The sequence below is a fragment of the Dipteris shenzhenensis genome, chromosome 3, assembly GCF_047967505.1.
Source record: "Dipteris shenzhenensis isolate YYH24624 ecotype China chromosome 3, Dip_SZ_1.0, whole genome shotgun sequence".
Lineage (NCBI taxonomy): Eukaryota > Viridiplantae > Streptophyta > Polypodiopsida > Gleicheniales > Dipteridaceae > Dipteris > Dipteris shenzhenensis.
In genome coordinates, this window is record NC_141598.1 from 6935462 (window position 1) to 6962303 (window position 26842).

The 26842-nt window shown below is 44.1% G+C and overlaps 1 protein-coding gene across 1 annotated transcript in view; it reads right to left on the reverse strand.

Moving 5' to 3' along the window:
* Positions 1-495: 495 nt before the first annotated feature.
* Positions 496-26842, reverse strand: part of LOC147903294 (uncharacterized) — a 246534-nt gene continuing 220187 nt past the window's right edge. The window contains exon 16 of the mRNA XM_087371313.1: positions 496-594. Coding sequence (XP_087227439.1) covers positions 496-594 — 99 coding nt within the window. The remainder of the gene's footprint in view (positions 595-26842) is intronic.

Genomic DNA, 26842 nt, shown 5'->3' on the forward strand with positions numbered 1-26842 from the left:
GAGATAGAGCACAAAATAGACTACTATGGCTATATGAAATTGCAAGGATGAATTCCAGAAAGTAAATCTGGCAAAAATCAGTGATATACAATATGATAGGCAACACTGCCAATACTATATAAAAAACCTAAATATTGAACCTACCAAGTTTTTCCTAAACAAATCAAGAGTTTCCTGGGCTCTACGGTTAAACTTTTCTGTTTTAGGCCATGCAGCAATGTCATGGCATCATCATTTTCCTGATCCTTGCATATAAAGGTGATGAAATACATTTATCCTGTACAAATATGGATACTCCCTACTACCAAGTATGAAATACCTTTAAAAACCATAGAACACTGTCAGTATGTCCTCCTACTAACGAAAAATTGCAATTCCTTTAACTGTAAAGTTGCCTTCCTCATCAGTAAAAATTTAAAGACTCCCTTTTAATCTCTAAGGAAATCAAGAGCTTGCCAGTTCATTCTTAAACATCTCCACATCAGCATATAACTTTTATTTCTGACTAAGGGGAAGGAGATGTATGACGATTTCCGGTAGCCTCCCTGTGCAGCCTTCTTCAAGAAAAATCTGGAAACCTTTCAATTTTGTATCCTACAAAGGGAAATACATAGTAAAATCAGATTTTGTGTCACAAAATGTATCTTATACCATTAATTTCAGAAAATTCTAATACTTTTAAAAAGGCACTTAATATATATAACATTTATTCGAAACACGGTTCAGATATCAAACTTATATGCAAACTCTTTACATCTTTGTATTACCCTGCAGATGAGTTTTCTTTATTGAAAAAAGAGCTACGGTTATAACCCTTGTTTTACCAAGTATTTGACTGTACAATCAATCGTTTTTCATTGTCACAACGTATTGTGTCAGAACAAATGTTTTCAAAAATCATGTTATTAGGTTAATCAAAATCAACACCTCTTGGGAATAATCAGGTAAGGGTATATCAGATAAAGAAAGTTGTAGGCTTCCGAATATTTTCTTAATTAATATGTTAGAGCCCAAACTCCAAGCTTATGTCCTTTCTGTACATTCGATAATTTAGATAATACCAAATTCAAGATCTTCTAATACAACTAGGCTCTCAAGTGCAGGGTTCCCCTCGTACGATCCAAAAAGGGGAAAACATTAACTTCTTTGAAAGGCTGGCCAGCCATAAAAAATGATCCTCTACAAACATTTAATGGACCATTGATCCATTGTGGAGGTAGATTTCAGAGATATGGGGGCTTTGGATTTACATTGATTGACCACTCTCTAAGTGTCAATGGAACCTTCCAATTAAACAGGGATGTCAAGAGAATCCCTGAAGAAGATTATTCAGGCTTTAAGTATACCACCAAGAGAACGCCTACAGTTTCTCGAAAGGCCTATTGCTAGTCTCCCAACGATTGTTGATAGTTTATATGTTTGACAAGCCCATTAACTCATTGTTGCCATTTTTGGCAAATAGTTAGAGACATAGATTAACGTGATTGGCTGGATCCCTTTAAATAGAGGCATTGAATTTGGTACATAACTACAGAGGATAGGCAGCTTCTTCCCCCCCCCCCAACGAAAGGAACCTTCTATTAATGCTTGAAAGACTTCATACAAAATAGCAGCCACGAAGGTGTTGAGTATGGAAAAAACCGGAAAAGGCTGAAAGAAAAGACCGGCCTGTTCGAGAGAAACCCAGCTCACTGCCTAGGGGATCTTTGGTACTGGGGCTAAGAGCCAGGTGGGGGGGGGGGGACTATACAACCAGCGAATCCCTCGCGTAGTGAAGATGTAGAAAACTCCTGCAGGCCAAGCCTTGCAGAATTGAGCACACCTCTCGACAGTCGCTCTAGAGCTTGGGGTCCCACGCTCCCAGGTGGAGCATAGGGTGTAGATGATATCCTGCCAGATGGCGACCAAGGTAGCCAAGGGTGGAATCGGATGCTCACCCATCACCAGACTGCAACAAGCCACCCAAATGTTCCACGCAATGATACTGGCTACCACCTCCCAAATGCTGTCCTCCGGAGGAGGAGGAACTAGGCTATCAGGAGGGATTGCCTCATGGAGTGCTATCCTCTGAATGCTTTGACCCTGTATCCGGTAGGCTGGGGAGATCTCATCAATATGGAATGCGTGTCCTCCCTCAGTCAACCAGACTACCATCCCCCAGGTTTAGTCCCTCTAAAGACTCTGCATACGGGTCATGATCCTGAGGGCTCCCATCCACATCCTCGCTGTGCTACAACAACTCCAGATGCAGTTAGGGATCTGTTGGGATAAGTATGGTCAAGGGCTTGCTCTAAGGTGCATGTGTGCATCTAGGGGAGTCGTGTGTGTGTGTGTGTGTGTGTTGTAGAAGCACATCTAGTGCTATGAGGTGTCTGGTGTGTGACCCTAAGTGATGATGTAAGCACAAAGACCCCCACATGGGAGGTTCCTTTGATTTAGCTAGTCCCACTGATGTAGGGGCTGATTACCATTGATGTAGGGAAGGTGCCTTTGATCTAGGCCACCCTCTCCCCATTTCTATAAGAGAGAGTCACCTCTCTCACAATCAATGAGAACAACAATTTTGGTTTGCATCTTGTGTTCTCACTCCTCGTCCAAGATGCATCTATTCTCCCCCACATTCCAACATTTGGTATTAGAGCCTTAGGTTCTAGATCTAGCTTAGCCTAACATTAGATGCTCCCTAGTATGAATTCTTAAACTTTTTCAAGTTTCTTCATCATCTCCATTTCTTTCCCTCTTCTTCCCCAAATTTGTGAGAGCTTGTTCTCTGAGTACAGTCCACCATGTGCAAAATCCTTTGAACTGAGGCTTCTACACCGTGAGGTGCACCTCTGGCTCAAAGCATTCTTCAAGTTTTGATCCCTGTCGCCTGTGCCGACCCGAACTGTGTGCGCCAACTGTTAGTCTAATTCCGCCCAATGTCGCAACTATTTGTTAATCCCTTATAGCCACGGGTGGGCAATGTTATGACAAATCTTCTACTGAAATTTGATGACAAATGGTCCACAAAATCAGCCGGAATCGTAAAAAACACAGTCAATATTGAAGGGCTTGGCTATGGCGACCTGGCGCAACATTGCACTCTTTCTTGGTTGAGGATATTCTCTGGTATACGGCCTTCATTTCTGCATAAAAATCCCCTTGGATAGAGCTACGAGCTGTGCAAATTTCGGTCTCCAACTTCCATGTTTGCTGTTTGAAGAATTTTGACAGTTTTTGTTGAAGAATCCATTGCATTGACTTTGAGCAAGTGTTGGAAGTTCAAGACTTTTATTCATCTGCAAGTATTTGACTAGTTTTTTTTTTTTTTTTTTCATGAAAAAGACTTCTATTAAGTAAGAATAAAAACCCGCGAGAGCAAGCTCAAAGCGGAATACATCATGAAATCATGAGGATAATAAAAAACCCCCTCAAAGTGAGGTGGAAAGAAACCAAGGCTGAGGCTGAAAGTGCCATCTCAACCCTGTAGTAGATTCAGAGAAGAAAGGAGAATCCTTCCATTCCCTGAAGAAAGAAGCCCTCCTAGCTGAGGCTGCACGGGAGTCCCCCTGCATACCCGTCCATACGGCCATCAGAGTGTGTACGATGTCTATCCAGATACTAGCCAATGTGTGCGAAGGATGAACCTGAGTACCCTCCATAGCCTCTGTGCATCTGGATCTCCAAATATGCCAGGCTGCTATGCTCGCTATAATCTCCCAAGAAGTATCCACAGAGGCATGTACAGCTGTAAAAGGACGGTGTGGAACCACATCCAACGAGCAGAGCTCAACCCGATGACGTCGAACCGAAATGGCCCGGGAGGAGTCAAGTCCCTCATAGAAAACCTGAGGTCCTGTAAGAGAAAGCCAAGCCACCGAGCCCCAAGTCATAAAGAGTGGGGAATGGGCAAAGTGACTGAAGATCCTGGCTATCCCCATCCAAATCAATCTCGCCTGTCTGCAATCCCATAAGCAATGCTGAATAGACTCCGAAGCAGAAAGGCAACGAGGGCAAGTAGGGTCGGCGGCTCCGAATCTGGACCTCCAAAGGTTCACTGCAATCCCTCCATGAATAGAAAGCCAAAAGAAGATAGTGATCTTTCTATTCCTGTGGGATTTCCAGAGCCTCCTCCAGAAGTACCTCTGCTGATCCGCAGTAATACCAAAAGTCTCCCAATGAGGAACTCTGGAGGGTCTCCAGCCTCTACTACTGAGCTGAAATCTCTTGGCATTACTGACCGTGTAACGAAAGAAGGGGATGGTCTTCTCTCGATGCCCCGCGTCAATCCACTCCCACTCTCCGGGGTCCCACTGTAAATACCTGATGGGAACTCCTCCATAGAGCCAAAGTCTCCAAGACCCGGTGGAGAGTAACTGGGGGTCAGGGTCTAAGAACCACTCTGAATCTGATCCCTGCATCAAAAGGCCTACGACCCTGATAGGCTGAAAAGCAGACTCATGCGATATATCATCTGAAGATCTGAGCAATCTGCCACCATCCTGGACACTGAAAACCAAAGCATCCTCCTGTGCATCTCGGAAGGCTAAGACCTGAAGTGGAACCCTGCCTCTCGAGAAAGTACCTGCCCAAGTGGAGGTAGTGAGAGGCATATCATCTGTGTCTATCCAAGCCTCTGGAAGGGCTGTCTCAATCTGCAAGATCCTCCCTGCACTCCCTCTGAGATGTCCTGTCAACCTTGACTTGGTTTCCTCTGGAAGCCTACGGAAGGCTTTCCAAGATCCTAAAGAAGAAGCAGGTCCCCTCTCCCACCTGGCCCACTGCATGTAGAGTGAGGCACCCAGTGGTCTGCCACGATCATCTAAAATACTGTCGTTCCACATGATGGGCTGCCTATCAATCTCTTCCCGAGAGGAAGGAGGAATCCTCCGAAGAGAGCTTCTGAAACTAGCAGCAGGGGGGAGGGGACGGAGGCAGGGAGAGGGGGCGGGACAACAGGGGGGAGGGGGCGGAAGCAGGGAGCAGAGGGAGGGAGCGAGGGACAGGCAGGGGGAGGGGGCGGAGCAGCAGGGGGGGAAGGGGGGGAGCAGCAGGGAGGGGCTAGGGACAGGCTGAGGGGGGAGAGAGACGGGCTGAGGGAGGGGGAGCAGCAGGGGAACGGGGAGGAGCAGCAGCTCGCGATCAGACCGTCAGAAGCTTTGTCGTATTTGACTAGTTTGAAGTGATAGTTGAAGGGAATATGCCCAATTCTTGTTGTTATTGAATGAAACTCTAACTACTTCAAGAAGAAGAAAACAGTTTTTTGAGAGGCTTCATGCTTGAAATAAGTACAAATGTGTGTTGAGGTTGATGCATTGATAGGAGACTTCAGTTCTAAAAGCATTGAAGCATAACATGGTGGAGACATGCCTACATATATGGAGATGAGCAAGTATGGTATGCATATGGTGAGACAAACTTTATTGAATTCTCCTCTACAATCATGAAGTCTATGATCACTCATAGTGGTGAATAAATGGATGCAAATATTGATGACTATGTTTCAAAGTATGTTTCCTCTTGGAAATGCTTTGTACTTCTCAAGTATAACATTCTTGATGATGAAATATTCTTGGTGCTATCATTGAAAAAGGGAGATCTACTCTCTTCACATTTGAATTTCATGCCAACCCCTTTGGCAAATGACAAAATGTATATGGATGTCAGATCAACATAGAAGGCTTCCTAAGTTTTCAAGATGAAGAATGATACTCATATTACTTGTGAGTCTTTTCAACAAGAGGCATCACTTTTGGACACTGGAAAGCTTGAAGATGATCAAGCATTTACAAAGAATGCCAAGGCAAATTTGATTGAGAAAACTCCATCAACAAATGAAGCACCAAACTTTGTGGTGGAAGACAAGGACTTTGCCTTTTGAGCAATTTGTCTTTGAATTTTTGTTTATCTTCACTTGGCCAAATTTTGAGGTTCTTTGCCTGGAGTAGTACTCCAAAAAGAATGTCATGTGTTTTGTCTTTTTTGTAAATCACCTCTAGTCACCATATGTTGTAGGCCATGTGATATGTGTTTGGTCTATCCTAGTTTTGTAAACCTTGACCCTTGGGCACCTTTGCTAGCATGAGATCCTAGCCATAGATTTATCCTTGACCACCATGAGATGGCATGTGTAACCACCATGAGATGGCATGAGAAACTATATGACTAGATGAATCCTTGACATTGCAAGAGGCAAAACCTTTAGGGGGGGTATGTTGGGATAAGTATGGTCAAGGGCTTGCTCTAAGGTGCATGTGTGCATCTAGGGGAGTCACATGTGTGTGTGTGTGTGTGCAATAAAAGATTTCTTCCCACAAAAAAAAAAAAAAAGTGTGTGTGTGTGTGTGTGTTGTCAGAAGGCAGATCATTGACAATATCTCCAATGCTTTGCTTGCAATTGAGTATGCCAAATATTCCAAACAAGATGTTCTTATTCTGCAAGTGGACATTGCGAAAGCATTTAATACTGTCCATTGGGATTTTATTTCTCAGACTATGCATAAATTGGGATTTGGCCCTCGGCTGGTCCATATTATTTACTGGCTCTATTCTCATGTCACGGCGCAATGTTTGCTTGGTGGTGGGTTGTTAAGAACCTGGACTATGACCCGCTCAGTGAGACAGGGTTGCCCTCTTAGTTCCTTACTGTATGCCATTGCTACCCATCCGTTACTGTTGCATATGGACCATCTTGCAGATACAGGACAGCTTCATGGCTTGCAAATTCCAGGGGCACAATCATTTCTTGCACAGGCATAAGCTAATGATTCATACTTTATGCCCAGGAATTCTCAAAGTGACCTTTCTCATTTGATGCATACACTGAATGACTTTGGCATAGCTGCTGAACTGCATATCAACTTTCAGAAATCAAAACTTCTAGCATTGAAAGAAGCTGATTGGCATGCACTTCTCTGGCCAGGCCACATTATCTCTTCCCATACTATTGTGAGGCATCTAGGATACCCCATTGGCTGGAATATTACCCCGCAACAACAGCTCAAATGGGTGCTTCAAAAGATCAACAAGAAGCTGGAATATTGGCATTTGTCCACTTGGCCTCTACATGTTCGACTTCGGATAGTACAGTCCATCATTATGGCATATGTGCAATTTTATTTGCCTCTTCTTCCCTGGTCTTTTAAGCATTTGGCTTCCTATATGTCCCAGGCTATGGAGATATTTTGGAAAAGCAAATCTCATAAAAAGGCTTTGCGACTACTACCTATGCAGTCTATTTGTTCACCCAAGACTCATGGGGGGCTGAATATTCTCAATCTTCAAGTTCATATGTTGGCAAGAAAGAGCACTATGATTGCTGATTTTTTTCAGCAAAAACAGCCATGGGCTATTATGTTAGCAGCTATGTGTGGAAACATGACGTCCCATGCATATGGGCATTGGATTACAAATCACTGGGAAGCAGTCATGACCACATTTCAGGGGAAAATTCCTGGTTGTCCTGTTTCTACTGCTTTTATTCATGATTGGAAGAGAATTCTCTCTTATGCTAAATGGACAGGTGCTTCCTCTCATCATGGTAATTCTTTTCGCTTGGAAAGCATCCATTGGAGCAAGGTGTTTGAATCGCCTCTCGCTTTACATGCACCTATTAAAGCATATAATCTTATGAAATTGGGCATAAGATTTGTTGGAGATGTTGTGGATCAACAAGGTTATATGCTTTCATTTCCACAAGCTTGCAGGACATTCTCCTTGGGTCTGCATCATAGGTCCATTTGGAGAATACTTTCAACTATGTTGCAGCCATTTGTTCCGGTTCCTCCACTGTTTGTACAGGACAGATTATTGGACTGGAATTTGACTTTCTTACCTCCTGCTACCCATTCGCTTTCAATGCATAATCTGGCCTCCTCGAAGGTCTACAGATTTCTTCTTCCACCGCCATGGATTGATAAGCATGCCAACACTCTTTGGAATTTGGATAGGCCTTTATCTTGGTGGCAATCACAACTCAAGAAAATTTGGAAAGCCAAATTGCCATTGAAACAGAGGCTTTTCTTTTGGAGATGTATAGTGGGAGCTTTTTCCATTGGGGTGAAATTCGTAGCACGTCGCATTGCTTCCCCTTCCTGCCCCCGTTACTCTCATCACCGCGAGACAGTTCCTCATCTATTATGGTCTTGCCCGCACTCTCGCATATTGATCACTCATGTCTCTCATTTGCTACGGCTTCGGTTTCCCTCTATCACATTTGGGAAACTCTTCTGGATGTTTGGATGCTTCTCATCTCAAATGTCTCCATTCCTCCTCTTCTTTCACTGGACTCGTTTTTGGGTACTATGGACCATTTGGACACAGAGATTGCATTCTAGGATGGGTCAACAGTTTCCTCAGGCATATGTTTTCTTCAGAATGTCCCTCAAGCAATCCTTATATGATAGTTATGCTGCAAGGGACTTGGATGCTACTAGCCTTGAAGTGTTTTCTGACTGTTTTTGAGTTCTTCCATTGGGCTCTCTTTTGGAGTCTAATGTCATGTACATTGATTTCATGTTAATAATATAGTAATGTGCTTTCACCCAAAAAAAAAAGAGTGTGTGTGTGTTGTAAGCAGAGAGCCTCAACAGGAAATCATAAGATTGCAAGAACGGATTCCCGAAATATCGCATGTTGTGATCCTGCCATATGGTCCAAAAAGCCTAATATCTGACCCAGTTCAAAAATAAAGAGTAATGGACCAGGGTTGCAGGAAGTCTGCTAAAAAGCCAAAAATGTTTCCCAAAAGGAGAGTTAGGGAAACGAAGGCGAAGCACATCTAGTGCTATGAGGTGATAATATATCATGGATTTACCCAAAAAAAAAAAAAAGTGTGTGTGTTGTAAAAGCACATCTAGTGCTATGAGGTGTCTAGTGCGTGACCTAAGTGATGATGTAAGCACAAAGGCCCCCACATGGGAGATCCCTTTGATTTAGCCAGTCCCATGGATGTAGGAGCTGATTGCCACTGATGTAGGGAAGGTGCCTTTGATCTAGGCTACTCTCTCCCCATTTCTATAAGAGAGAGTCACCTCTCTCACAATCAATGAGAGCAACAGTTTTGGTTTGCATCTTGTGTTGTCACTCCTCTTCCAAGATGCATCTATTCTCCCCCACGTTCCAACAGGATCATCTCTAGGAAACCGATAGGCAGCTTCTTGTTATGTCTATTTGGTCTTTCAAAGATCGGCAGTGCAAAGCTTTCTGATCCTCAATTGCTCCTCCTCTTTCCACCTATGTTGACTGCTCTACTTAGCCCCTTGCCTATCCTCTTTCTTGCCCTACCCTCTCCTCCACTTTCTTCCTCCTCTTGCACTCCAGATTTGAATTCTGTTGAATATTGGATCCTTAATTCTCTGCATACCTTTCAACATTTCATGCCTGCTATAGCTCCAAAGGAAACCCATTCCATACACATGATTCTCCTAAGAGGTTCCCCAATCGGTATGCAACTTTCAGCCTGTTTTCCAGAGTTATTTCATAACCTAGTGGGAATGCTACTTTCTGTACATACGTTTCACCATTAGCTGTCCTCTCTGTCCAAAGAAAAATCCCTCCATGTATGTGCATTCCATGAGAGCTTTGCTGACCAATGAACTAAGCTACACACTCTATTGTGTGCTAAATCTCAAAAGAAATATCTTCATGTATGTGCATCTCCTAAGATCTTTTCTCAGTCAGGAAATCAAGCTACATGCAACAAGCAACCTACTCTGATTTGGACCACAAGCTCCCTTAGCATAATATTCCTCTTACCTGTCGCTTAATACTCCATCTACGTTGGCGAACTGTTCTTTAAACTCCTTGACTTTGGTCAAACAGGCATCGATGCTTTCTTGCTTATCCATTTTCAAGGCATCCAACTACTTTCTTAAGTATGCAACTCTTGCTTGATGCAGATCTGATATAAAGAGGCCAATTTATCCCAAGCATCCTTTCTTATTTTGCAAGACCTGATGTGAGGAATTGTCACTCTTTTAGATGACAATGCAATTAAAGCATGAACTTATGCATCTCTGCCATCCCGTTTGGACTATTCTTGAGTTGAAGGCAAAAGAGAAGTAGTGCTGAAAGATGAAGAATCAGTAGCGTTACCACCACTTGTAGTGACAGGTACCTATCACAGAGGTCTAACCTCAAAAGCTGCAATATTATTCCACAAGTTCTTCGCTAAAAGCACATGATGCATCCTGTAGGACCACACACAGTAGTTGGTGCTATCTAACTTGTCTTTAAGGGCAAGCATTCCAAAGAGATCATTGTTTGCCATGGCAACTGAAGCAAAATGCACAAATCCCAAGGTAATCTGACTGAATCAAGTGACTGCACTAATTGCCAAGTGCAAATGTCTCATTCTCACCACACAGTGTCAACTGCCTACACTTGAGAAGCAACCCCAAGGCACAAGCGCCTAACACGGAGATTGAATGAAGCCAAAGCCCAAATTTCAGTGGGCAAAATGTGCCAAAAACAGGGCAGAACAGGTAAGCTGAGTTGACCAACATGTGTAGAGTCAACAAATCAACCACCAGCTAATAACCAATCACAAGGGGCCGCACACAGTCTGCTATAATTAACTATAAAGTCATCAAAAGTCAACGTGTATTCAAACTTTGACTGCTGCAAATGTCCTTGAAAAAGTGCGAAGTGGAAGCACTTTAGACCTGGCTTGATTCAGATGGCGTGAACACAAGCTAATTTTAGTCATCTTGTACCCAGCAGTAGAAATCAGCAGATTGGACACAAAACCCCCAGATTTGGTGATGAAAATCCTTGGTCAACTTAGTCAAAAGCGTGGCAGTACATTGAATGTCTTGCGAATCTGTCTGCAACAGCGAACGAATCAGCAAGGAGGCGGCTTTCTCACTGGAAACGGTGGCAAAACTCTAAAATATCTACTGTAGATGGCAATGACATGGATGGAAGAAGGGCAACCACAACACACACAACAATCAGAGGCGCACTAGCTGGGCACAACAAAGCTAACAGACAAAAAAAAGGCAATGATTTTTGGAGCTGAAGATAGGCTGCAACCAGAGGTCTCTCTCCACCAAAAATGTGACGGGCTGGAGCAGAAGATAGAGGCGGAGAACTGCCTGTGAAGAAGGTGACACAAGTAGAGCCTAGGTCACCACTCAACTCAGAGCAAGTCTTGGCAGGAAGAAGGCCACCAACACCGGCTTGTGGGTAGAAAGAAAGATATATTGACGTCCACGGGAGGCCTCACGGGCCTATGGGACAAAGTACACAGAAAAGCGAACTCATACAAGCCTCAGTGGGCTGAAGCAAAGGGTACGATAGGACCCTTGCTGAGTATTAATCTATGCTAACAGAATCATAATCATAGAGAAAAAAAAGTCAACTACAACAACAACTGCAGAGTGGGCCATATCAATTAATCAATCTATCCAGGTGCTGGGATGAAACCGAAGCCTGGTATAATGATGGCTCTCTGGTGGGCTGCGAAGATGTCTTGTATCTGCATCTATCGAGCTGTCTTGCGCTGCGGTGGCGGACGCAGTCTCCTCGCTCTCTGGACTCTCTGGGCTACGTCTAGGGTGACCCCTCGTGTCGATCTCCCCTAAGGAAAGCTGTGATTTGGACCTCAATAGAGTGTATCTTGGGGGCTCTTTGTCGCACATGTGGCCTCTGCGTCCCTCTCCCAGTGGTACTATGCCGGCTGCTCATCAAGACTGCTCTCATGTCGGCTAGCTCCTCCTCCTCCACTCCCCTATGTCCGGGGGCTGACTCAAATGTATAGAAGTCTATGACGGGTCGCTGTGCCCGGTCACCCTCTATGTCCTGTAGTGGTCTGACCATCCCCCGCTACTCTCTGATCTGTCGTAGAAGCGTCTCCCTGTGTTGCCGCATCTCCATCAAATAAAGCCCGATACAGACCTGGTCATGGAAATGGATCAGTTGTGACAAAGGACTGAAGCCACTCCCCTCTAGGTAGAGACAGCGGTAGCGTCCCCGAATCTTGTAGTAGGCTGGACAAACACAGAGAAAATGCTCCTCTGTCTCAACCGCACCCGGCGTACATAGTGTGTATACCCCGCCGCTGCTCTCTGGGTATACCCGTTGCTCTCCCTGCCTCAATCCTCAACCGGTGGGATGAAACCTGCATCTGACCAATGGAAATCCTCAATGCATGGGAGACTCTCCTCTATCCTCGAGATACTGTGGTCTGATAATGAATCCCTCCTCTGATACTCTCAGGAAGTGGTCGCGATAAAACTAGATTTGGTAGGGAGCTCCTGGTCCTCCCACCAAGTCCGGGATGTGTGAAGTTGGAGGAGGTCTAACCGTATGATACGGTTGATCTCATCTCGCGGGATCGACTCAGAAGGTGCATCCATGCTGTACTGAAAGGGGGGAAGCCTGCCCATCTAGATACCATGCCTAGCAAGCCATGTGGATATCCGTGCATACCATGTGTCTGCCCCGCTCTCTGTGAGTCGTCTGGATGACTCTAGGGCCAACCTCGGAAGTCTCCAATGGGGTAAGTCCCAGACTCTGTGGATGAGAGTCACTGTCTGAAAGATGGCATCAACTTGGAGAGGTGTCATGGCAAACTCCACCTGTACTATCTCATGTGGAACTGAGGGCTTACATCGGATCATCCTGGATCCCATCGTCACCTGTAGGCACTCGAAGCTCCTCTAGTCTATCCTCGGAAGATATCACCCCCAGAAAGGTGCTGCATACATGACAATCGGCCACACTAGTGTGTCAAAAAGCCAGCCCTTTGTCGGTGGATCCTAGAAGTGCGCCGGGAAACACTGCCGCTCTAGTCTAGCCAAAGCACTGCGCCCTCGTGTGAGTCGTGCCTGGTCTGCATGTTTCATCGTGAAGATGGGTCCTGTGAAGACTGCTCCCAAATATGTGTATGAATGCACTATCTCCACTGGTTTACCATGATAGGTGAAAGTAAGTCGGTTAGTCACTGCTCGTGAGGTGTTGAAGATCATAACCTTAGTTTTCCCAAGGTTCACCGTTAGATCTCTCTCTGTGCAAAACACCTCTAAAGCCTCTAGATCTCTCTATAGCCCCTCTGCTGAGAGGATATAAGGACTATATCATCAGCATATAACAATATCTATATGAGGAGATCCCCTAGTAATGAGCCACAAGGGATACAATGAGGAGATACAAAGGAGAATGCCACTATTAGGAAATAGTGAACCAGAGACCAAAGAAGGAGCTGAATGTACGTAGATTGCAGAACTAAAATCAAATGAAAGTACAAATCATAATAATGGCTAACCCTACTGTAGGCTAGGGTAGGACTAACATCCTAGAAGTCATACACTGACTAAGTCGACTAAGTGCCCCAAAAGAATAGAACTAGAAGTGCTAGGCCTACAAGGCTATGCAAGGGAACTAAATCTAACATGACCAACCACGAACTACGGTCCTGTATACAATGTTTAGCAAGTTTTGTTCCAATAATAAAGCTTAGAAAAGACATGCTAGGCCTACAATGCCATACCAGGAAATCTTACATGACGCGCGGCCCTATATACACAATTTAGCAAGTTTTGTAGCAATACTAAAGCTTAGAAAAGGCTGAACCTATCTCAGCATTCAAGAGATAATCCTTTCCAATAGTTTCCTAACCTTGCCACCATCAATACGAATCCCGTCCACAAAGGTTATATGGCCCAGATACAAGATCTCACATTTCAAAAACTCACATTTAGACCCTTTTGTCACCAATTGGCACTTCTCCCAAGAAATAAAGAGGAATGTTTATTAAATTGGCGATGGTCAAAGAATGTTGACTTTGGTTAACTAAGAATAAGTTTTATTTGTTTTACTTTTTCTTTGCATTGGTAAAAGAGAACTGTGGCGACGCCCACAAGGGACTAGGATAGTCCAAGAACTAGGAATGCATGCATTTTACTAACCTCTGTGGGTTAAAGTGTTGGAAATTGTTTGTCCATTATATAGGACCTAAGAGAGTGCAAAAAGGACCCCAAAGTGGTGAGAAAAGTGCAGAAAGAAGGTCCCACAAGGATTAAAAGCATAGACAAGGGACGTCTCATCAAAAGAAGGGCCCACTAGACAAAAAAGGTGCCAAAAGCACCAGATTTTAAAAGAAAGCTTTAAAAAGCCCGGCTTTTTGTAAATGTAGCTTTTAGAAAGCAGGTCTATAAAAGAAGGCCCTAGGCCTCTAAGATGGAAGGAAGAGTTGTACTCAACTTCAAAGCCGATTGTACAAAGTTTTCTATTGCAATAAAGACCTTTAGGGGGGTCCAACCTCTATTTCTGGGCTCTAGTGTTGCGTGTGGTTTTCTCTCTCCTTCCTCTCCCACTATTCTATTGTCGCGAAGGATCTTTGAGATAAGTGTTGCAATTCTGAATTTCAGATTTCAGTTCATGTTTATCGATTCTATCACGAAGATTATGTAGAGTGTTGCATATTTGCTGCATGGAAGTGTCTCCTACTAGTGACAGTGGTATCAGAGCCAAGTTGTTGCCCTCTTTTGAGAGAGCATTGATCCTCAGACTAGATTCGGTGCTTGAATCTCGAGCTAAGAAGAGAGCGACTTTCAAGATTTCATCTGAAAGGTTAGGGAAATAAGTCGACAGTTGGTACCTCTTCAAGACAAGGGTAGCGCCAATTCTAGACAAGGGTGTTTTCCTTAGGCTAATGCTTAATAGGCGACCAAGTATGGAAGTTTGGAAAGTACTACGCTACTTGCTCAGATCAGGCGTTTTTCAAGACGGTCAGCAAGCGATCCTCAAGGTGACCAATAAGCAATCCATTGGGCGACCAATAAGCGCTTATGAAGATGAATAGCAGGGCGATCAATCACAGCAAGATTTGGTGCAAATTTGTGCACTGCAGTACAACTAAAAGGTGCCACTGCCAAGACAGTTACTTTTTTCAGAGTTTGGAGAGGATCTCCCTTCTTCTTTGAGTCTTCCTCAGGGTTAAGATGGCATTTTCAGCCTCCGCCTTGGTTCTTCATTAGCTCATTTTGAACTATTTTTTCCTCATGCACTGCTTGATGTACTCTCGCATTTGAGCTTGCTCTCGCGGTTTTTTTTCATACTTAATGAAGTAATTTTCTTGAAAAAATAAAAAATAAAAGGTGCACAAAAGTTGGAGGTGGGCTCATGCCCATAGTGATGCGCAACTCGGAAGAGTTTAGTGCACGTCAAGATTCAACACAGATAAAGTAAATTAGCTCATATAACAGTCCAAGTGACAATCAAGGTAGACTGTTGGTGTGCAATTAAGCACATGAAGAGGCATCAGGAAGGCAATTTCTCCAGTCCTTGAAGGCTTCCTATGTTGATCACCTCTTCCTAGGTTCGAGGCTTCTAGGATTTAGACTTCCAGGATTTACAGGAAAGCAGAAGTAAATACAAAAATGATTTAATCATAGATCGAAGTTATATTTTAGGGATTTTGGACAAAACCCAAGCATTGGACATAGCACGATGACGATTTTGCACTAAAATTTTTTCTCTAGCTCGGATGTGCTAAGTAAGAACGCTGGAAGCACCTCTCGGTGGCAACTTGTCATTGGACAAAAAGGACATCTAAAGCTATAAATTTCTTTTATGCTTATAAAGTTTGTTTATCTTTCTAACCCTTGTATCTTGTTTTAAGGAGAAAAGAGTGTTGTTTTCTTGAATGTTTCAGGAATAGGGAATATATATTTGTATATATTTGATTCAACCATGGCTTGAAGAGTTTATTTACAAGGGAAACAAATTTCTTTTCAGCTATTGCACACCTATATGTTACAAGTTATATTATCTCAGTTCTGGCAAGCATTTCGCTTCTATTATGGAACCAGTTTCTTTTATTTGGTCCAGATTATGGACTCACAGTATGAATGTCCTTTATGGATATTGAGAAATACATAGTTGGTTGGAGATATCATAGCCAAAGAGTGTGTTGGTGTGAAATGTTGGTGTGTAGTACTAGCTGATCTAGTACTAGTCTATGTGTGTGAGTCATGTGTAAGTGCCACGTGTCATCATGGGACTTATCCCATATGCACTAGGTGCTAGTGTGTGAGTGAGTAGCCTATTAAGGCTTGTACTTCACTTGTCTTGATATACTTGATGAATGAATGAAAGCCTTCATGGTTTCTACATTTGTGTACCACTTCTTCACTCCCTAGCCTCTCTCTCTCTCTCACACACACACACACACTTTTTTTTTTTGTGAAACCAAGAAAATTATAATATGTAACATTCATTTACATCAGGGCAGTGCTCGAGAAAAGAGCCAATGCCCTATCCATCAGAAGCAGTAAAAGAAAAGCTGAATACAAGAAACATCCAAATCGTCCTCATGTAAGGCATCATATAAAGTGAGGCTCGGAAGAACTCATAAGGGTCCTGAAGGGGAGAATTCAGATATGCATGATTTCGCTGCAGCCAGAGGGTCCATAAGCCAGATATTCTCTTTTCTTTCAATGGATCAGATACTCACACACACACACACACACACTTTTTTTTTTTGGTGAAACTAGTAACTATAAAATTAACATGAAATCAATGTACATGACATTAGACTCCAAAAGAGAGCCTAATGGAAGAACTCAAAAACAGTCAGAAAACACTTCAAGGCTAGTAGCATCCAAGTCCCTCGCAGCATAACTATCATATAAAGATTGCTTGAGGGACATTCTGAAGAAAGCATATGCCTGAGGAAACTGTAATGCAATCTCTGTGTCCAAATAGTCCATAGTACCCAAAAACGAGCCCAGTGAAAGAAAAGGAGGAATGGAGACATCTGAGATGAGAAGCATCCAAACATCCAGAAGAGTTTCCCGAATCTGATAGAGGGAAACCGAAGCCGCAGCAAATGAGAGACATGAGTGATCAATATCCGAGAGTGTGAGCAAGACCATAACAAATGGGGAACTGTCTCACGGTGATGAGAGCAACGGGGGCAGGAAGAGGAAGCAATACGACGTGCTGCCAATTTCACCCCAATGGAAAAAGCTCCCACTATACATCTCCAAAAGAAAAGCCTCTGTTTCAATGGCAATTTAGCTTTCCAAATTTTCTTGAGTTGTGATTGCCACCAAGATAAAGGCCTATCCAAATTCCAAAGAGTGTTGGCATGCTTATCAATCCATGGCGGTGGAAGAAGAAATCTGTAGACCATCGAGGAGGCCAAATTATGCATTGAAAGTGAATAGGTAGCAGGAGATAAGGAAGTCAGATTCCAGTCCAGTAATCTGTCCTGTACAAACAGTGGAGGAACAGGAACAAATGGCTGCAACATAGTTGTAAGTTTTCTCCAAATGGGCCTATGATGCAGACCCAAGGGGAATGTCCTGCAAGCTTGTGGAAATGAAAGCACATAACCATGTTGATCCACAACATCTCCGACAAATCTTATGCCCAATTTCATAAGATTATATGCTTTAATAGGTGCCTGTAAAGCAAGAGGCGATTCAAACACGTTGCTCCAATGGATGCTTTCCAAGCGAAGAGAATTACCATGATGGGAAGAAGCACCTGACCATTTAGCATAAGAGAGAATTCTCTTCCAATCATGAATAAAAGTAGTAGAAATAGGACAGCCAGGAATTTTTCCCTAAAATGTGGTCATGACTGCTTCCCAGTGATCTGTAATCCAATGCCCATATGCGTGGGACGTCAAGGACCACAAACACGACATGCATGGTAACCCGATGTAGTGAGACCTAAACAATAGAAGCAATTAAGAGTTGAAGGTGGGTTTAGGGTGCCACATCCTTTGCCGATTCATAATTAGAAGTGCAATGCTTACCTGAACACTCGCCATAGCCTGGGAAGTCATGCATCATCCACATCAAGACTGCTTTGCAGTTGAAGTCTCGTGACGAGGGAGGCCTACTCACATCATGCACCTCGATACCTCTCCAAAGTATCTCTAGCTCATCAATCAAAGGCTCCAAATAAACATTAGGATTTTTGACTTTATGTTTCCCTGGAATTAGAAGGGATAGCATAACATGTCCTTTCTTAATAGCCATAGAGGGTGGAAGATTATAATTCACCAATATCACTAGCCATACACTGTAAGAGGTGCTTTTGAGACCAAATGGGTTCACACCGTCCATACCCAATCCAAGTCTCAAGCTCCTAGGTTCTTCCTTGAAGCTTGGCCATGTGTCTTGATAGACTGTACTATCCGAAGTCAAACATGTAGAGGCCAAGTGGACAAGTGCCAGTATTCCAGCTTCTTGTTAATCTTTTGAAGCACCCATTTGAGCTGTTGTTGAGGGGTAATATTCCAGCCAATGGGATACCCTAAATGCCTCACAATAGTATGGGAAGAAATAATGTGGCCTAGCCAGAGAAGTGCATGCCAATCAGCTTCTTTCAATGCTAGAAGATTCGATTTCTGAAAGTTGATATGCAGTCCAGCAGCTATGTCAAAATCATTCAGAGTATGCATCAAATGAAAGAGGTCACTTAAGGAATTCCTGGGATTGAAATATGAATCATCAGCATATGCCTGTGCAAGAAACGGTTGTGCCCCTGGAATTTGCAAGCCATGAAGCTGCCCTGTATCTGCAAGATGGTCCATATGCAACAATAACGGATGAGTAGCAATGGCATATGTAACCTGATTTCTCTAATCTCGCTTCTACTTACTGATCACGGGAGTAGCACCATGATTATCCACCCAGCCAATTCTACCAAGGCTTCCCAGCTTGAGAGAGAGAGCTGTATCAAAATCACGTAAATCCATAATTCTTCCATTCTCTCACAAGCCTTGACAGACCCCAATTCCCTAGATAGATCTAGATGCCACATGTCATCCATATAGGGCCTTTCTAATGCAACATTTCACCCCTCTCTTGGGATGCATTTAATTCCTTGCCCCTAGGCACATTCTTTGCACTAGGCCCCTGGTCTCAGATCTATCTAGTCTGGTGCTATCAACCCTCACCTAGGACCTTGACATTAATCCCTCCCGATCATTTACATAAAGCGCAAACACATATATTACAAAGATAGATCCTATAAGGGAAATGTCGACTGATTCTTCCGAGGTCATGCTACCTCGGCTAGAGCGTAACATTCCTTCCCTCTTCAGACATCAGCGTCCTCGATGATAAAGTCTGGGAACACTCTCCGCAACTGATATACGGATTCCCAGGTAGCTTCGGATAGAGGCTGACCATGCCATGCAACCAACACCGTGGGTATCTTCCGATTTCGTATTTGCATTGTTCCTCGGTCCAGGATTCTTGTTGGTTTGCGCCTTGCAATATCCTCTATCTCCTGAAACAAAACCACACCTTCGATTAGTGAGTCACCAGTATGTAAAAATTTCTTTAAACGTGAAACATGAAAAACCGGGTGCACCTTACACCCCTGTGGCAATTCTAATTTATAGGCTACACTGCCTATTCTTTTCAGAATTAACCACGGCCCACAGTATCGAGGTGATAACTTAGCACACTCTCCTGAAGTCAACGACTTCGAGTGCGAAGGAATTCTGAGAAAAACTTTTTCTCCTTCTTCAAATACTCTTATAGACCGATTTTCATCCGCATACACCTTGGCTCTATCCATAGCCTGACGGATATTAGCTCTCGCAAGTGCTAGCATCTCCCGCATCTGAACTACAAAGTTCGCGGCACTAGGCACTTTCTGAGGTATTCCAACTATAGTCGGATTGACTGGTCTATAACCATAGTTCAGCTCAAACGGACTGAACCCAGTAGATGAGTGTTTCCTATCATTGTAGGCAAACTCCAACAATGGCAACCACTTGTCCCACGTATGTTGCCTCAATGACACATATGCTCTCAGCATATCCTCTAAAGTCTGGTTGACTCTCTCCGTCTGACCATCCGTCTCAGGATGATCCCCACTACTCATTCCCAACTCAGTCCTTAGTGTCTCAAATACCGCTGTCCAAAAATGACCGGTAAACCTGACATCTCTGTCTGACACTATGGATCTAGGCAATCCATGCAGACGAAATATGTGTCTAATAAACAATTCCGCTACTTGCGGGGCACTAATAGACTCTCTAGTCGGAATGAAGTGAGCCATCTTGGTTAGACGATCAACCACCACAAGGATAGAATTATACCCTCCTTGTGTTGCAGGTAACCCTACAATGAAGTCCATGGAAATGCTCTCCCACTTACTTAGTGGTATTTCCAAGGGCTGTAAAAGTCCGGGTGGCTTCACCCGCTCGGCCTTACTTACCTGACACGAGAAACACCGTGTCACATATTCATGAATATGCTTTTTCATCTTTGGCAAAAAAAAATCTCGCTTCACGAGATCATATGTCTTCTCGACCCCTGGATGTCCCGCACACGGGCTATCATGGCATTGTCGAATGACTCTCTGCCTGAGATCATTCTGACCAGGTACTACTACCTTGCCATTTCTAACTAGCATACCATCCTTTATGGTATATCTTGCATAAGTTTGGCCTTTTCTGGATGCCAGGTCATCCTTTTCATTTTCCCCGGGTTTTAACACATGAGCTTTAGGCCACAAGCTCTGGACAAACTCGTCCACCTTCTGAGTTTCTCTGATCTCGGTCATTAGAGCACTCTCTAATACCGTGAAACTCAAGTTGTGCATAATGCGAGACAACGCATCAGCTATCTTATTGTCTTTTCCTCTTCGGTACCGAATCGTTAGATTAAACTCCTGCATGAGCTCTGCCCACCTAGCTTGGCGGCCCCTCAAGTCAGGCTGTTTACAAAAATGTTTCAGAGTATCATGATCCACATCCACATAAAACTCTGAACCATACAGATAATGCCTCCATGTTTTCAAAGCATGGATAACAGCATACAACTCTAATTCATGAGTTGGCCAATTCCTTTGAGAGGGAGAAAGCTTCTTGCTTTCGAAGGCTACTGGCCTTCCCTCTTGAAGGAGGACTGCTCCTACCGCAATGCCACTTGCATCGGTTTCTAGGAACAACGGTTTCTGGGGATCAACTATCTTTAACACCGGTCCTGAGACCACAGCTTGTTTTATGGTGTTAAAACTTTCTTGTTGATTCTGTCCCCAAATAAAAGGTACTTTATCTGAGGTCAGATCAGTCAATGGCGATACTATTCCGGAATATCCTTTGATATGCCTTCTATAAAACTGGACAAATCCCAAGAATGATCGCAACGCGGTCAGACTCTGAGGGATTGGCCAAGTTAGTATCGCAGCCACTTTCTTCGGATCCATTTCTACCCCCTGTGGAGTAATTATGAACCCTAGATACTCAAGCCTAACCATACACAGTATAGTTTTCTTTTTATTCACATAAAGACTGGCTTTCCTCAAAGTACTGAACACTATCCTTAAGTGTTCACGATGTTCAGTAAGACTTTTACTGAATATCAAAATGTCGTCAATAAAATGTACTACGAACTTTCCGATATACGGACGTAGTAAATCGTTCATAAGCATGACGAAGGTCGCTGGAGCATTGGTAAGTCCGAAGGGCATTACCAAAAACTCATAATGACCAAACCTGCTTCTAAAAGCGGTTTTATGCACATCCTCGGCTCTAATCCGGATCTGATGATAGCCGCACTTAAGATCTATCTTGCTGAAAATCACGGCTCCATGTAATGCATCTAGCAAATCATCAATCCGAGCCATCGGATACCTGTGCTTAACAGTGATATTATTCAATGCTCTGTAATCTATACAGAGGCGAAACGTATCATCCTTTTTCCTCTTTAATATCACTGGTGAAGCAAAAGGTGAGAAACTTGGTTGAATCTGCCCCAACTTGAGGTATTCTTCCAGTTGCCTACGCACCTCCGCTTCTTCAGTAAAGCTCATTCTATAGGGAGGTCTATTTACAGGTTCTGCCCCCGGGATCAGTTCAATCTTATGCTGAACATTCCGCTCTGGAGGTAACCCATAAGGTAGTTCATCCCTAAAGCATTCAGAGAACTCCTCTGTTATAAGATTAGCCAGCTTGGCCATCTCATCACTTTGCGTAACATCAGTGCTAGTCGAAGAATCATTCACCGACTCTACCGATGCGGTGCAAAGGTATAAAAACTCTACTTGAGCCTTTCTGATTTCCATCACGGAAACCAACGGTCCCTGAGGTATATCTCTTTCACCTCGCAAGACATAAAGCACATCATTCATCTTGAATTGATATACGTGCTTTTTCCAATCAATGGCTGGATTCTTCCTAGAATGCCACGCCATTCCCAGGGCTATATCCGCATGAGCAAGCTTAGTCATTTCAAAATCAAGCTTCTCAGCATAGTCCTGAATCCGAAGTTCCAACTGGGTAACCCTTTGGTCCCATACTTCAGTTGAACTTCCATCTGCCATCCTGACTGTGTACGCATAGTCAGATGGACTTGTCTTTAATTTCAGCCTCTTCACGAGCTTGGAGTTAATCACATTGTGAGTTGACGCTGAGTCAAACAACACAATGACATCATGACTGGCCACTTGCCCTTTCATTTTAATTAACTCCGTATCATTGAAGGCTGTATACCCCGTTGCTGCGGGCTTAGATAGGATGTTATCAGGTGCACTCGTCACTAACTTAGTAACAGACACACAGAACAAACAAGGTACTAACCTCTGAGAAGATCCCGCTAGCTGAATCTGCATCTCTTCCGCTCTGGGACTTCCCTGCATCTCCACGTCGCACTCTGAGATCACCATCTCAGCCATCCGACGATCTTTATTACGTGGACAATCTCTCCACTGATGAGGTTGAAGGCAACCAAAGCATAAGCCTTCCCTCCTCGCTTTTTCCCTTTGTTCCGGGTTCAAGGGAGACTTAGACCAAGCCCGGGCTGCCATTGGAGTTACTTTTCTCTTCACTCCAATGGTGGTACTTGGTTTAGGAGTTTCAGCCGGTCTCGCCTGCTTGGCTTGACCACTCGGCTGCGAACCACTCCCTTTACTAGTCCACTTCTTCTTAAACCCAGATTTCTTCGGATACCCATACTGGGTTCCGACCTGTGCAAACCCACTTGGCTTGCTGCCCTTGGCATCCTCGTAGTTCAGGGCTATAGCTATTGCATCATCTAGCGTGTTCGCGTACTTAGCCCGAACTTCCATTTTTATTCGGTCATTCAATCCAAATATGAAATCTTTCACTTGGATTGATTGAGGCAGGGGTTCGTCAACCTTCATTACACTCTCTCGAAACTTATCAGTGTATTCTGCCACTGATAAATTTCTCTGACGAAGGTTCCTATATTGATCCCAAGCTCGGGATGCCTCGTCAGGAGGTAAGAAGTGTTTCCTGAACTCTCTTTTAAACCCCTCCCAGGTAGTGGATGCTATACCGTCTTTTTGTTGTTTAATCCACCACCGATCCGCCGCCTCACTAAACATATGGGTGGCCTCGCGGATCTTTTTGATGTCATTTCTGATCTCACAAATGGCGAACGCCTCGTCCCATTTGTGTAGCCAGGTCTCAATGACATCGGAGCTACGGTCGTTCATCCGACCAGAATACTTTTCCGGTCTGTAATTAGCAATATTTGGCACTTTAGCCTTCCTAGGCTCGACCGTATGGACACTAGACTCCGGTTCCATTGGAGCCTTTCCCTTCTCCTCTCGAGAAGGTCTGGCAGACATACTCTGTAGTGCTCTCCTAAGTTCGGACTGCCCTGCATTGGCTTGTAACTGCTGTGCTAACAACTATTGCAAAGCATCTTCCAGCAATGCAATCCTGCCAGATAAAGTGTGAGCTACTGGGCGCGATCCCTGCTGGGTCGGCCGGACTCCTGATTCACCAGGGTCCCTCCTAGAAGCCCCTTCTTCTGCTTCCATTGAGTTCAGTAGGTGTTTTGTTTTGGGGCTTTAAAAAAAAAAAAAAAAAAAAAAAACTCCCCTAGAACACTGTAATCACAAGCTGACACAATTCAGGGTACTGACACTCTGAACACAATTCCCTATACTAGGGAATTCCTGCAATCCCACATGCACACTAACTACGCATTTGACACAGGCATATATCCGAATCCCGCTTTTCCCTATACTAGGGAGATTCCTGCAAATTAACTCAGACTCAAGTATACAGGCATCTGCACAATCTGTCCCTGCTACAGCATCAAACTCTCATGCATACTTGTCACTTTTCACGCAAACGGAGTATCAGCAAACCAAACCAGGGAAAAAAAACATAGAATCGACAGAAATGACAAAGAGCCTTCCTGGTCTATGAATTCTGATCCAAAACCAAAAGGGAAAATAGATAGAAGGCCCCCTGGAATTCGAATCCTGCTGCTTGCAGCCTGCACGTACGGTTTGCTATCAACCTACGGGCTTGGTCTACCCTTTGTAGTCTGTAATTCACCGATCGGCGCCGTGCCTTCAGCGATGCCCACACCAATGTTACCCGAAGCCAATCGTCAGCCACCACGTCTCCGTTAAATCCACGAAGGGCATCGTGATATGGGTCTGCGCTCCACGCCTTGTCTTCGTTTGGTCGGGAGACAAAGGTATTCTCGGAGGAGGATGGCGATGAAAATCCTCTCGTCTTAACCCAATGAAGGAATGAGAAAAGCAAGCAAGAGATGATCGCGATGATGATCGTCTCGCCTTAGAACTGAGATCTTCCGTGAGGGTATCCGGAGACTTACACTTCCAGACATTCACCCGTCACTTGCTTGCAGGCGTCGCCGAATCACCACCTACGGTCGTCGACAGGCCTTCCTACGGCCCCTGCTCCGTCACCACGCTTCAGCCCGTTAACCTGCGCTGCCCACAGGTCTTACGCTCCATACCTTACCCCTACACAACCCGGAGCTCTGATACCAAATGTAACCTGATTTCTCTAATCTCGCTTCTACTTACTGATCACGGGAGTAGCACCATGATTATCCACCCAGCCAATTCTACCAAGGCTTCCCAGCTTGAGAGAGAGAGCTGTATCAAAATCACGTAAATCCATAATTCTTCCATTCTCTCACAAGCCTTGACAGACCCCAATTCCCTAGATAGATCTAGATGCCACATGTCATCCATATAGGGCCTTTCTAATGCAACATTTCACCCCTCTCTTGGGATGCATTTAATTCCTTGCCCCTAGGCACATTCTTTGCACTAGGCCCCTGGTCTCAGATCTATCTAGTCTGGTGCTATCAACCCTCACCTAGGACCTTGACATTAATCCCTCTCGATCATTTACATAAAGCGCAAACACATATATTACAAAGATAGATCCTATAAGGGAAATGTCGACTGATTCTTCCGAGGTCATGCTACCTCGGCTAGAGCGTAACAGCATACAGTAGCGAACTAAGAGGGCAACCCTGTCTCACTGAACGGGTCATAGTCCATGTCCTTGACAACCCACTACCAAGCAAACACTGCGCAGTGGCATGAGAATAGAACCAGTAAATAATATGGACAAGCCGAGGGCCAAATCCCAATTTATGCATAGTCTGAGAAATAAAATCCCAATGGATAGTATCAAATGCTTTCACAATGTCCACTTGCAGAATGAGAACATCTTGTTTAGAATATTTGGCATACTCAATTGCAAGCAAAACATTGGAGATATTGTCAGTAATCTGCCTTCTCAGAACAAACCCATACTGCCTGGGATGAAGTCCTGCTTGCAAGATAAATCGAACCCTGAGGACAATCATTTTGGCAATGAGTTTGTAAATGACTCGCATAAGAGATATGGGCCGCCAATCAGCCATTGTCTCACACAACCTCTTTTTGGGGATCAATTTGACAAGGCCATGTTTCCAAGAAGGAGGAAGAGATTGTTCTGCCCAAGCATGATTGATCATAAGAAGAACAATGTTCTTGAGATCACCCCAAAATGCACGGAAAAATTCAACAGTCAATCCATCCCAACCAGGAGAGCTGCCTTTATGTAAATGACTCAAAGCATCATCCAGTTCATTAAGCATAAAGGGCTGCTCCAATGCATGAGCCTGTTCCCGAGACAATATAGGCTGAACATGCATAAGAAATTGAGACCTAGCTGCATTCACTTGCATCGAATAATCAGGATGAGGAGAAAAGTGACTAGAGCATTGCGATTCCAATTCTGATTTGGAGGTGGTCCAGGTGCCATCATCTTGCCTGATCCTGCAAATATCCTCCTTTCGCCTATCCGCATGCAGGCTTTTAAAGAAGGCTTTGGAGGAGCAGCCCTTATCCAAAAGGGGTTTCATGTGAGCTCGGATTTGCCACTTCTTTAATTTGCGAAGATCATTTTGATGGATGATATGAACCGCATAAGCGCAAGAATCCTGTTCAGAGGAGGTAAGCTGCCTATAAGAGCTGATTACATCCATTTGTTGCTTGTGAGATTGAGCCCATTTCAGCTTAAGCCTGAGGTTTTCCATGTAACTCCGTCCATAATCTTGAATAATAGCCTGCAAGCGATGGGCAAGACTGATCCAAGCGAAATCCATGTCCTCCTGAGCATGTAAGAGGAGGGGGCGGACAACCACTCTCACCATGTTCTGAAATTGTTGATGAAGCAAATAAGCACTATTAACATGGAGTAGGCGACGACCAAAAAAAGGCATATCATCTGTCAAACGTGCTATAGATAATGTCAAGCATACTGGAAAGTGATCAGATAGCAAGAGGGAATGGTCAACCCATAATGCACATGTGAAACTAGCATACTGCTGAGCATGCAACAAATACCATCTGTCAAGTCGAGCCCAGTAATGAGTAAAGGCATTGTGACGGTATGTGTAACCCATATCTCTATCCCTTGTTGAGAGCCATAAATCTTCTGCATGCAAGAAAGAAAGCATATCCTCCCAATGTCGAAGCTCAGTGGGGATCATGTGAGAACGATGAGTGGTGTTGATGGCAGGCGAGTTATTGAAGTCTCCACACAAAAAGGCATTAGACAACCATGGATATTGTTTGAGGGAGGCCCACATTT